Source organism: Octopus bimaculoides, chromosome 11, assembly GCF_001194135.2.
Source record: "Octopus bimaculoides isolate UCB-OBI-ISO-001 chromosome 11, ASM119413v2, whole genome shotgun sequence".
NCBI classification, from domain to species: Eukaryota; Metazoa; Mollusca; class Cephalopoda; order Octopoda; family Octopodidae; genus Octopus; species Octopus bimaculoides.
In genome coordinates, this window is record NC_068991.1 from 29,263,949 (window position 1) to 29,276,972 (window position 13,024).

Here is a 13,024-nt window from a genome sequence, read left to right on the forward strand (position 1 = left end):
TGTATACATCAGCGTGTGTGTCTGTGTTTGTCCCCATCCACCCACCACTCGATAACTGGTGTTGGTGTGTTTATGTCTCAGTAAACTAGCGGTTTGACTTAAGACATCGATAGAATAAGTACCTGGCTTTATAAAATAAGAACTGGGGGCAATTCATTCGACTAAAATTTCAAAGCGGTGCCCCAGCATGGACACAGTCTGATGGCTGAAGTAAGTAAAAGGTTAAAAATAAATTATGCATCTAACACGAGTCTTCAGCTTCTAAGACGTTGTTGTTAACTTTCTGAAATCAACAGTGAGGTTGGTGGCAGTCTTAGTCGAACGCCGGTGAGTGTGACCATGGTGTGTTACATGAACAGCTAAGAGCAATAATACCTGGCTGCAGACCACCAGGTAGGCAGCCATTGTCTGGTGATTTCGCTCAACGACGGTCAAGAGCATTCCGCTGGTTTGCGCGTCAAGTTTGCCTGATAAAAGACACCCAACGCCTGCTCGCAGGACACTGCCGGATCGTGTGGATGGGGTTTAGTAAATGTAAAGAATGTTTTATTAGAGCTATATATTTCTAACATCTAGTTGTGTCTTTCACAATCCTGCGTCTGCCATGATCAAATGTAAGGAATTTTTGCTTAATTAAGTCATAATTTTATGAGTATAAAAGCTGCGAACATTAAATGAAAGATTCAATATATGTTATTTTTAATCATAAAGACAGTAAGACTGACGTGCCCGTTGTTGGCCTCGTCAGTCTTTCAACACTTACTACTTGCAAAACTTCGAAGTCACAGCTAATAAAATCATTAATAGTATATTTTGCATTGTAATTTCTAAACTAAATATTATGATAATAGGTTTGCTGCATTTCTTAAGTTGGCGAAGAACAAATATGGTAAGGGATTACCTGTAATTCAGTACAAAGAAATTCATTTATAGTCTATCTGCTTGTTATGACGCCTACCTTATTCGCTGATATGCATATATGTATATATGTACTCATACGTGCATACATAAATATACATGAATAAATGCATTCATGCACTTTACATCTTAATTCAAAAGCGAAACATTAATTGCAGAAGTTCTCAAGAAATTCAAAATAAAATAGAGCTGTGGCTTACTCTGGATAAAAAACAGAACGGAAAGGAGAGAATATAGCAGAAGGTAGACTTGTGCATATTACCTGCACTGATTCCAACTACAATATACTTAGTAGAAACCGATCAACATGAGATTATAAAAGAAGGATTTTGCTTAATGCTCCACGCAAAACCACGAGGTTGCAAATAGATCTTCTTAACAACACAGACATGTCGGTGTCTAAGCCTCTCTATCATAAATGAACAGTTCGTTTGAGATCACAGTCTTAAATGTGTATGGACGGCGGAATTTTCGATTAAGTTCGAAAAGAGTTCTTGCTTATTGATGGTGAACTAATAATGGTTTCCAATTTTGGTACTAAGCTAAGCAATTTTAAAGGAGCGGGCATGTCGAGTACATCGACCCCAGCACTGGTACTTATTTTATTCACCCCTAAAATGATGAAATGCAAAGTCAATATCGGTGACATTTGAAATCAGGAAGGAATTTTGTCCGGAGCGGTAACAATTCTGCCAGCTATCCGCCTAAATAAGAATAACGATTATGATGATGATAACAATGATAACAACAATAACATTAACAACTACGGCAACAGCAGCAGCAGCAGCAGCTGCAACGCCAACAACAACAACAACACTAATAACCATTCTACTATAGGCACAGGGCCTGAAATTTTGCGGGAGGGGGCTAGTCGATTAGATCGACCCCAATGCGAAACTGCTATTTTTATTTATCGACTCCGAAAGGATGAAAGGCAAATTTGACCTCAGTGGAATTTGAACTTCGAACGTGAAGAATTTAAACTCAGAACGTATAGATAGACAAAATGCCGCTAAGCATTTTGCCCGGCGTGCAAACATTTCTGCCAGCTCGATGCCTTAACAAGAACACTAATAACAGGAACATGAATAAGAACAACAGCTTCAACAATAATAACAATGATTTAAAATTTTGCTACAATGGCCAGTAATTTTTCGAGATAACATCGACCCAAGGGCTGAACTGGTACTTGTTTTATTGAGCAAAGTTGACCTCTGCGGGTCTTAAACTCTGAAACTAAAGAGCCGGAGGAAATGTCGCTTTGCATTTTCACCGACGCGCCTTTGATTCTGCCAGCTTACTGCTTTAGATTCTGATTTAGGCACTAAGCCAGCAATGTTAATGGCAGGGGTAGGTCGATGCTACGGATTCTGGTATTTCACTAGTATTGCAGTGTAGCTTATTAGAACACCTTTTCGTAATTTCCTGACGTCTGCAGTGAGACTTGAATTTATAACATAAGGGATCGTGAGTAAAAACAGAATGCTGCATTTTCGAGCTAAACATTCCATAGTCCATTACCTCAATAACCGCAAAATAATTAGCACGTTGAGTAAAATGCTGGTTGGTATTTCGTTTGTCTTTACGTTTTGAGTTCAAATCGCGCCGAGGTCGACTTGGCCTTTCATTATTTCGGGGTCGATGAATTTCATTATTTCGGGGTCGATCCCATTTGAGAATTGGGATCGATGTAATCGACATAGTCACTCACCACAAATTTGAGGCCTTGTGCTTATAGTAGAAAGAATTATTATCATTATTATTATTGTTGTTGCTGTTGTTGTTGTTGTTGGTATTATTATTATCATTATCATTATTATTATTATTATTATTATTATTATTATTATTATTATTATTATTATTATTATTATTATTATTATTATTAAGGCGGCAAGCTAGCAGAATTGCTAGCATGCCGGGCGAAATGCTTAGCGGCATTTCGTCTGTCATTACGTTCTGAGTTCAAATTCCACTAGGGTCAACTTTAAATAAGTACCAGTTACGCACTGACCCTGGGATCGATGTAGAAAGGAATATTATTATTATTATTATTATGAAGAAGACTTACCATGCGAACATGACAACTAGGGTGATATTTCTGGTTGTACTGTATTTCATCATGGTCCACAATCCAAGCGCAGTTTCTTTAGGATGAACTTTGGCTTCGTCTTCAGGGTTTGTTGCAGTTCTGTCAATCAGTTGTTTGGACTGTTCACCTAATTGATGCAGTTCCATGGCAGATTCATTAGATTTCAGACATTTTGTCCATGTCGATTCGAAATCGACTCCGTTAAGTTTTGCTGCGCGTTTCACAATTCTTTCGGCTTCTACAATTTTCCCTTTTGCGAACAACCATCGAATGCTTTCTCTTATGTACCTGCATAATATGAATATGTATGTATGTATGCATGTATATATGTATATATGTATGTATATATGTATATATGTATGTGTGTATATATATATATATATATATATATATATATGTGTGTGTGTGTGTGTGTGTGTGTGTGTGTGTGTGTGTGTGTTTATATTATTAATAAAATTTATAAAATTATTAATAATATTCACAGGAAATCAATATCCAAATTTCCGAAAGATATATGTTTAATGTGACACAGTAATATTTTGAATAATAGTTAAATTAAAATTTAAGATGTACAAAATATAAATATATATAAAAAATATAAATGTACATAAAAATACATGCGTATATAAATGTATATAAAAATGTATGCGTAATTGAGTATAAATATTATGAAAGTCTAAAAATTAAAAAGCATCTGACGATCGTTTCGCGGACATTATTGCCTTCACAATGTAATCAATATAGATAAGCATATTGGCAATAATTCCGCTCTTCGGAGATGAATGGAGTTATTATATACGTGTTAAAAACGAATGGTATATATAATAAGATAATATTAATTAAATATTAAAAATATTAAAATATTAAAATGTATACTGTCCTTTAAGAGTTTGTAAAAGCAATCCCTCCTATAATTTGGAAAATTCATATTTTTCATTTGTAGAAATTTTAAATGATATATATTTTTTAAAAAATTGATATGTTTTTCAGAATATTTAAGAATTCGGTATATAATTATAGTAAAGTTCATCTTGTTGAATATATTGGTAATCCTATGAATCGCATCAATATTTAGAAGTTCATCCACTGCATATATTTCAATAATGAAATATTTCAATAATAGAAATATTTCTATCGGGACACGGTACTGCAAATTGTTTTCACTGAAAAATCTCGGGTCTTGAAATAACCACTAAAATCGCTAAGCAGAGGAGTTTCAGAGATCTTCCTCGTCTGCCGCAGTCAGAAGCTATTTCGTCTGAAAATCTTCTCGCTGAAAATTTCCTCAGTTCTTAAAACCCATGCGATGCTTCAACGACGTATTAGCCATTATGGCTAATTCAAACTAGAGAACTAAACTTCTCCTAAGAAATGCCTTTCTTTCCTTCTTTCTTTCTTTCTTTCTTTCTTTCTTTCTTTCTTTCTTTCTTTCTTTCTTTCTTTCTTTCTTTCTTTCTTTCTTTCTTTCTCTTTTAAGAAATAGTTAATGATAGATTCTGTCGTTACAGTTTCGTGCCGCCTCTAAGACAATACCTAGCTGAATAATTAGCGCTGTTAAAACATCTATGGGGTGGATTCTCATTAGCTAAAACTAGTCAGTGATATATTGCACCATGCCCTAGCGAATGGTGTAAGTTGCTATATAGGAGAATTGCAGATCAAATTAGTTCAGCTGCAGATTATTACCAGTTCTTCGGATCATGAATTCCACACACGGAAGATTTTAACAGATAATTCTAAATTTTATCTAGTCCCGCTTCAGGAAGCTTTTTATTCATTGCAAACACACCTCTTTAGCAATCCTGAAACGTCTTGAGTACCCAAAATGCTTCAGGGTCCAATCTCGAAACTAAAGATACAGGCTTTATACTAGTATGATGTTTAATTAGCATTTATGTAAAAAAAAAAAAAAAGCAAAAAAAAAAAACAAAAAAAAAAAAATCTTTCGTCATTTTGTCACATTTAGTATTGGAGTTTTCACCACGAAAGAAAATGCAAAGACAAAGACAAAATGAAAAACGTAGAAGTAGTTTGAAAAATCACAAGAAATTCCTTACCAGAATTCAAATACACATACGATCCCTGGAAACCCACAAACGGCACACAACCATCTCCATTCCGAATGTTTCATCACATAGGCAACCAACGCAAGGATCATAACACATAAACTCCACCAAACCCCCACTATGCATGAAATCAGTGTCCGTTTGTCAGCAGGAAACGTTTCCAATATCATGGTAAAACCAGGAATAGCGGAACCCTGTAGGAAGATAATTTAGGTTCACGGTTATTATAAAAGTTTTATAGACTCAGCATGTATGTGCTGAGTATTGAAGTTTAGCAAGTTATTTAATACATTAATCTATTTTAACATCTTGTAGCTTTCACAATAATCATTTCTAATGTAGGCATAAAGCCTGAAACTTTTGGGGAGGGGACTAGTCGATTACTTCGACCCCAGTACTCAACTAGCACTTATTTTATCGACCCCAAAAGGATGAAAGGCAAAGTCAACCTCGGCGGAATTTGAACTCAGAATGTAAAGACGTGCTAACGATTCTGCTAGCTCACCGCCTTTGTAGCCTTCATAATAATAATAATAATAATAATAATAATAATAATAATAATTCTTTCTAATTTTGGCATAGGGCCAGCAATGTTAAGGTGAGGAAGAAGTCGATCACATCGATCACAATACCTAACAGGTACTTTTTTTATCGTCCCTGAAAGAATGAAAAGCAAATTCAGCATCGGCGATTGAACTCAGAAAATAAAGCCAGAAGAAATGCTTCTAAGCATTTTGTCCGGCTTCGTAACGGTTCTGCCAGCTCACTACATTTTACATATGATAATAATCCTTTCTCCAAAAGCACAAGTCTTGGAATTTTGGAGGAGGGAGATACTCGATTACTCTGATCCAGGACTCAATGGATACTAATTTTATCGACCACAAACGAAGAAAAGGCGAAGTCGACCTCCGCGGAATTTGAACTACGAATGTACAGCAAGAAGAACTGCTGCGAAGCATTTTGTTCTGCGTACTAACTATTCTGCCACATAACTCATTTTTCATAAGAATAATAATGATCTCAAATTTTGACTCAAGGACCGTAAGTTCTGGGGACAGAGTAAATCAACCCAGTGCTTATTTTATTTTATTTTATCGTTCTCGAAAGGATGAAAAGCAATGTCAAACCTCGGCAGATTTTGAACTCAGAACGTAAAGATGGACGAAATGTCGCTTAGCATTTTGGCCGGAGTGCTAAAGATTCTACTCACTCGCGTACACACACGCCCAGAGTCGCATATGTATGTATTTATGTACCCACACGTCTACGCGCATAGGTGTACCATATTCTATACTTAGGCAGACGAGGGTCGGTTCATATGAAAAAGAAAGTGAACAAAAGAATACGACCGCTTGCTTATCGAGAAATTTGTAAGTTCGATTTGTTTCATTTTTTTACTTTATCGTTAAGTATCACCATTATAGGATTGTATACTTCAAATGAAATTAAGAAATCAAGTCGTAAATAAACGAAACCGTCGAATCCATCATTGTACACACACACACACACACACACACGAACACACACACACACACAAACACATTTATACGGTCGTAAGCCTATGTATGTATGTATGTATGTACCCACACGTCTCTACGCGCATATGTACACCATGAGCTATACACACGTTTATATGAAAACGAAAGTGAACAAAATAATATGACCACTTGCTTGTCGGGAAATCTGTAAGATCGATTAAAATAATCTTTTAAAAATAATCAATACAAATGTTCAACATTTCGTGCCACTCACCCAACGAGTATTTTTGCCAAATGTGATGAAAATCCGTGCAGCCGTTTTCCAGTAATTTTGCAAACACACAGACAAACAGACAAGACAAGTGATTACAATACCCTGCTTTCGCTTACTCGCGTATAATAATGATTTCTTTCATTCACCACAAGGGCCCAGGACATAATGAACAATATCAAAGAGCAAGATACAGCAGACAAAACAGGTGAGGTTTACATTGATCAAGGGGAAAAACTATAACCTTAAAAGATATAACAGAGGGATAAATAAATAGATATTGGAAAAATAAATGTTTAATAAATACAGTCACCAATAGCATGATAGTTCATATAGGTAATTCGGGATAAAGTCTCCACAAAAATCCCGGATTACCCTGCCATCCCCAAGCAAGGGAATTGCCATCTGCCTCAGTCTGCGCTTGATCCAGAACTGTAGCTCAGTCAAGGGGCGAATGGCAACCATATCTACTCGCCGTCAAGGAAATGGTGAAGATAGCGTAGACTCGGCGCATGTCTACGCATCAGCATCCACGACATGCCCATTTTCCCAGTTAGCGCCTGACCAGTGGTACACGTACTTTCCACAGGAACTGAAAGAATTTCCGTTCCAATTTGGTCAGATGGGAACTGGGGCAAGTCACGATGGTCATGTGATAATATATGACAGACGCTATGTATGCATTCGCCACCTCTGTCCAATCTGCTAGAGACAGGTTTCTGCCTGTCAATTTCTGGGCGAGATTGGCTACCCTGCTCGTCACATCGCCCCAATTTTTTCACCTGGAGATCCAGACCAAAAACAGACCACAAGGAATCTATCCAGTCCCTCCGTCTAGCGTCCCATGACGTTATTGAACGGCATGGGCTGCCTCTCCAGGTGCCAAGCTGCAGGCCAACTAACTATTCTTGGTTAATTTTGCTCCTGTCAGAGATTCGTATTTTTTCAGAGCTGTACCGATCAGGTTTATGTGGCTAGTGTTCCACTCTTTGATGGTCATGTCGTCTGCATATGCCGACACAGTTCTCCCACGTCCTAGTTCGCTCGCGATGCCTCTCAACGCCTCCAAAGTAGTGACTCTAGAACCAGTACATACATAACAAACGAGGTGGGGGCACACTTGAAGGACCGAACGCATTATGCTGAACGGTCTCAATAGGTAACCATCTACTGAATCCTTCGAGCAGATGTCACTGTACATTGTGGCAACACAGCCACAGAAAACGGGACCGAAACCGACAACTATGACAATGGCTTTCAAGTACTGGTGGTCGACCCTACTGAAGGCTATTGAGTGATCTAAATTGATCAGGGCCCCACCAATACCAGCTTCTTTACCCACTCTGTCTATGCTGTATCGCATCAGGTGGAGGCTATCGTGGATAGATCTGCTTGGAATTGTACATGTTTGCGTATCACTAACCAGTTCTTCAACGATAAGCGCTAACACCTTAATCAAAATTTTCAACAGCTTTATGGACCTGAACTTTTCTATTTGATCCTCTTTCTTTGGGTTCTTCCTTAGTAGTACCACCACTCTTCGAATCGCAGAACTAGGAATTCTCCCGTTGTGCTGTCAGTTGCAGTAGATGTCTGCTAAGAGGCTACCAAAAACGTCCGACATGTGAAAGTAAAGTTCATTGGGCAGATCATCCACACCAGGCAATTTGTTCCCCATGCAGCCCATCATCATATCCCGTATTTTCGCGGCTGTAATCGGCTTTTTGCAACACTCCACCCCCATTGCAGAGAGTCGTGACACGCCGTCGAGTTAGGCACTGAAGTCCATCCTGCGTTCCAGATTGCCATTCGTCCCAAACACTTGAGCAAAGTGCTTCCAAAATGCCGCACATATCTACTTGAGTTTGAGTTTCATGCGCCCATTTTGGTCAACTAAAGACCAAATTATGGATTTCTTGTCACGCTGTGCTCCTACGACTCAGAACCTCGAGCGGCTTTCGTTCCCTAGTTTCTTAGAACACGCTCCTTATTTCTGACAATGTATCCTTTGTGCTTAGCGATGAAGAATTGGTCTGGAGCTAATCTCACCGTCAGCTAGTCAGTTGCGATGCCTTTCCTAAGTGCCCCTTCTACGTTTCTAAATACGTTCTCCTCTATTCTTTTTCTGTCTTTCGCTAATGCCTTACTAAACCTAATAGATTCTACCCTAATTGCCTCTTTTCAGGGAAAACCAACATTTATTGTTGATAATTGCTCCTGATTACAAATTTGTGGTCTGTGTAGATTTTGAAAAGTGGACATCTTATGCCATCCTTATCTAGTAGCCTACAGAATACCCTGCTAGATACGACCTAGATGACCTGATACGATTCATTCACACTCTCACTGTCACATTGGGGAAAATCAGTCGGTACCCGTCAGACAGATGAAAATGTCTGAGCAAGTTTGTCGAGCTTTTCACATTCCCCTCTTCTAACAGCTCGCCTCACATAATCTAAATGCACATCTAAGATGGTGTTTAAATCACTCATTAACAACAATGGTCAAGACGTTTCCAGGAAAACTGCTAGGCGTCCAAAGAAATCCGGTTGTTCTGCCCCTGTCGGAGCATAAACAACCATGAATTGGAAAGAACCACCTTGCTACTGTTCATTTTCAGGGTCACCAACTTACCCCGTTGGATCCAGGAAGATTGGTCTTATCTTGAGATTCAGACCTTTCAGATACAACGTCGCAGTTCCACCCCACCCCAGATTTCCAGTTGACATAGAGATAAGTAAATCTTATATGCACCAAAAAAGAGTATGAAAATTTGTGGAGTGAAGAGTCTGGTGTTACTGACAGCCATTACATCTAAATTTTTTGACCTGAGATCACTGAGCAGGTGGCCCTGTTTCTAAGGTGAACCCAGGCAGGGCCATGTTTGTCAGAGAGAAGGAGATGAAGAGAATCACCAACCCTATTTCTGTGGAGAGACAGGTACCTCCACAAGCATTTTTTTGTAGAGTCTTTTGTTTATGGTTCCAAGGAAATCTCCCATTCCGTTGGGATGCTTTGTTGTCAATTTGTTGTAACTTTGCGTTGCTTTTATAATTTTTTATATGAATGTTGGGTTGAGATGTATTCATTTAGAGTAATTTCTGTGTATTTTTGAATATGCCTTATTGAGTTCTTGTTGTTTGTGTCTATAGTAGTGTAATTAGTGATGCCTTGGGAGTGCTGTTCCTATTGTTGGGCTGGATTGCTGTGTTTTCGTTTGTGAAGTTGTCTGTGATGTTGGAGATGTTTATAATTGTCTTGGTGTAGAGCGTGTATCGGTGTGTGATAGTTTGCTTGTTTCTGTATCTTCTCTGCTAATCTCTTTTTGCTTTTAGTCTTGTAATATTTTATGTTTTTCTTTTTACTAGTGTCCATTCTGGTGGTTTTTGCAAACTGCTTTCCTCGCTAGACAAGTTTCACAGTCGGAGAAATCTGTGGCTGGGAAAGAAGTATGTCTGCACAGTCGCACATTTCTAAGCTGATAGTCGGTACTAGTGACGTTATTGTTTTCCTCAGGTGTGGTACCGGTACTTGCTGCTGATGTTGAAGAATGGATCTCTCCTGCTGCTTTTTGCTTGATGGATTTGTTTTCATGCTGTCGCTCTTGGCACTGACGTTGTAAGTGTTGATGATGGTGGCACTGCTGTTGTTGCTTTTAATGCTGTTGTTGTTGTTGTTGTATTAGCGGTATCTACAGTAGCGGGGAGGAGGAGTTTCTTTTCTTTGCATGGGGTAGAAAGCCTTTGAATGGTTTGTCTTGTCACAAATGTGACATCTCGACTGTTACAAATAGTTGTGCGCCTTCAAGAAGGTTGATCAAGTCAGGGATAACTTCGCTACCCTTCATCGGCGTGTATCCATAATTCCATGCCCATGTTTGATCAATGCTCCTTTCCTATTTTACATACCGTGTGAATTCTTGTTTTGTTATCTATACCGTACAATACGGTTGCCACAAGCAAAGGGATCTCCTCTTCTTCCTCTACCTTTATTTTCACCACCCTCAGACCGAGGTATGTCGGAATTAGCAACAATTCTTCACTTATGAGGGATGTCGTCCACTTTCTTTAACTAATTTGTCAGTCGTGAATCTTACCTCGATGGTGTGAAGAGGTCTCCCATGCGGCATAAGACTTTAACTTCCAGACCAGTCTTAGGCGTTTATCAGTAGAAGACTGCGTTGAGTTAGTTAGAGTAGATATAGGCTTCTATGTAGAAAATAGTGAAGATTCTAGAGATGACCTCCTCTTCTTATGTGTAGCTTGTATTAGACCCCATTTTGTAAATATGATACATCCGATATATTGAGGCGGAGATAGTTTTAATAAATCAAGAATTTATGTATTTGATATTCTTGCATTTTCTTAAATTGCTCAAGTCCATTCCACTGGCTCCTCTGAATAATTTCTTTTAACTCGTTTTTGTTTTATTTACACAAATTACTAGGTTCATAAATATGTTCTACTCTTTTTGTATAAGTCTAAGTCTCTTGGCCTGTTCGTCAGGTCGGATAATCGTTGTGTTGATGATGGGCTATTGAGCCAGAAACCACTGTCCTCTTATCTCCAAAACTTGAATATGTCCATTTCCTTAATGGTTTATCAACTTTGGTGAATAGCTGGATCGTGAGAATATTTCCTTCTTCAATTAAGTTACTCTTAATTAATGACGATACACTTAATTAATTAAGCATTCTTAACTGTCATCTAGTTATTATAATGCATCGACTCGAGGCGGAGATAATTTGGATAAATCCCAAAATTATATTGTATTTTGTTTTAATACACCTGTATTTGTGTGTGTGAAAGCAAGTGGCTTAGTGGTTAGAGTGTTGCAGTTATGATGGTGAAATTATGGTCTCAAATCCTGAACCGGGCGATGCCTTGTGCTCTTGAGCAAAATGTTGGCGCAGCCAAAGGTCCTTTTTCTCCATCCATCTATCTATCTATCTATCTATCTATCTATCTATCTATCTATCTATCTATATCTATCTATCTATCTATCTATCTATCTATCTATCTCTGTATACATACATACATACATACATATACATATATATATTTATATATATATATAGTGGTTGTCTACTCCTTACACAGAGTTTGACCACCTCCTGTACCTACACCTTAATCCCTTCATGGCGTCTGATATGGCTTTTTAAACCAGACAATGTTCTAAAAAAACACCCACACAGATTGCACCTCTGATTTGAACTACCAATACCTGCAGGTAAACTCTGCCCATTGTGGATCTTAACATGTCTTTTAAGACCCCCATTAGATTTGCAAGCCTTCTGGCATACATCACATTCAAACGTGTTCACAGACATATAGTCAGAATAGTTGGTTGAAGTTTGTTTTCCATGGGTTCGCAGGTGAGATTTGAGGCCAGTCAAAGGCAGGCATATATATGTAGAAGGTTGAAAAGGAACACACGAGTCTTCCAAAATGGATAGTACTAGAGTTATGTAGTATACCATGTTCATATAACTCTAGTACTATCCATATTAGAAGACACAACATATTATGAAAACGCCCAACACTACAGTCAGCATAAAATAACGAGAGACCTCAAATCCATGTTAAACCTATACAGAGAAGGAGTCACCGACAAAGAATATGACTAAATGACCAATTTCAAATGTAAAACCAGTCAATTCTACGGTTTTCCCAGGATACACAGAAGTGAGAAAATACGTAACGCATACAGGATAGCCACAGACATAATAATCAAAGTCCCTACTCCTAATGACCTCAAATTGAAACCTAAAATAGCAGGTCCCGCATGCGAAAACCACCGCCTCAGTAACTATTTAGATACCCTCTTAAAACCATTCCCCAAGCATATCAAAAGTTACATAAGGGACGACCTGGATATGCTCAATCACCTTCCTGAAACAATAAACAAAAACACTCTACTAGTATCCTTCGATCTAGTCAACCTCTATTCCAATTTCCCCCACAACCTAAGAATAGAGGCAATTCAATTCTGGCTAGAGAATTACGCCAACGAACTCCCACATCACATCAAAAAAGAATTCGTGATAGAAGGGCTAAAATTCGCCTTGGAAAATAACTACTTCATCTTCAAAGAAAACTTCTATCGACAAAAATTGGGGACTGCGATGGGTACGAGAATAGCCTGCTCCTTTGCTAACCTAGTCATGGGATATCTAGAAATTAGGCTTTATCGTAAGGTT

At 38.2% G+C, this 13,024-nt stretch overlaps 1 protein-coding gene across 3 annotated transcripts in view; it reads right to left on the reverse strand.

The window, feature by feature from the left end:
• Nucleotides 1–13,024, reverse strand: part of LOC106880969 (solute carrier family 22 member 21) — a 147,818-nt gene that overhangs the window by 10,967 nt on the left and 123,827 nt on the right. For all 3 annotated transcript variants that reach the window (XM_052971666.1, XM_052971665.1, XM_014931147.2), the window contains exons 3-4: nucleotides 5,065–5,267; nucleotides 2,987–3,295 (exon numbers count right to left, since the gene is read on the reverse strand). In XM_052971666.1, the coding sequence (XP_052827626.1) occupies nucleotides 2,987–3,295; nucleotides 5,065–5,267 (512 nt within the window). The remainder of the gene's footprint in view (nucleotides 1–2,986; nucleotides 3,296–5,064; nucleotides 5,268–13,024) is intronic.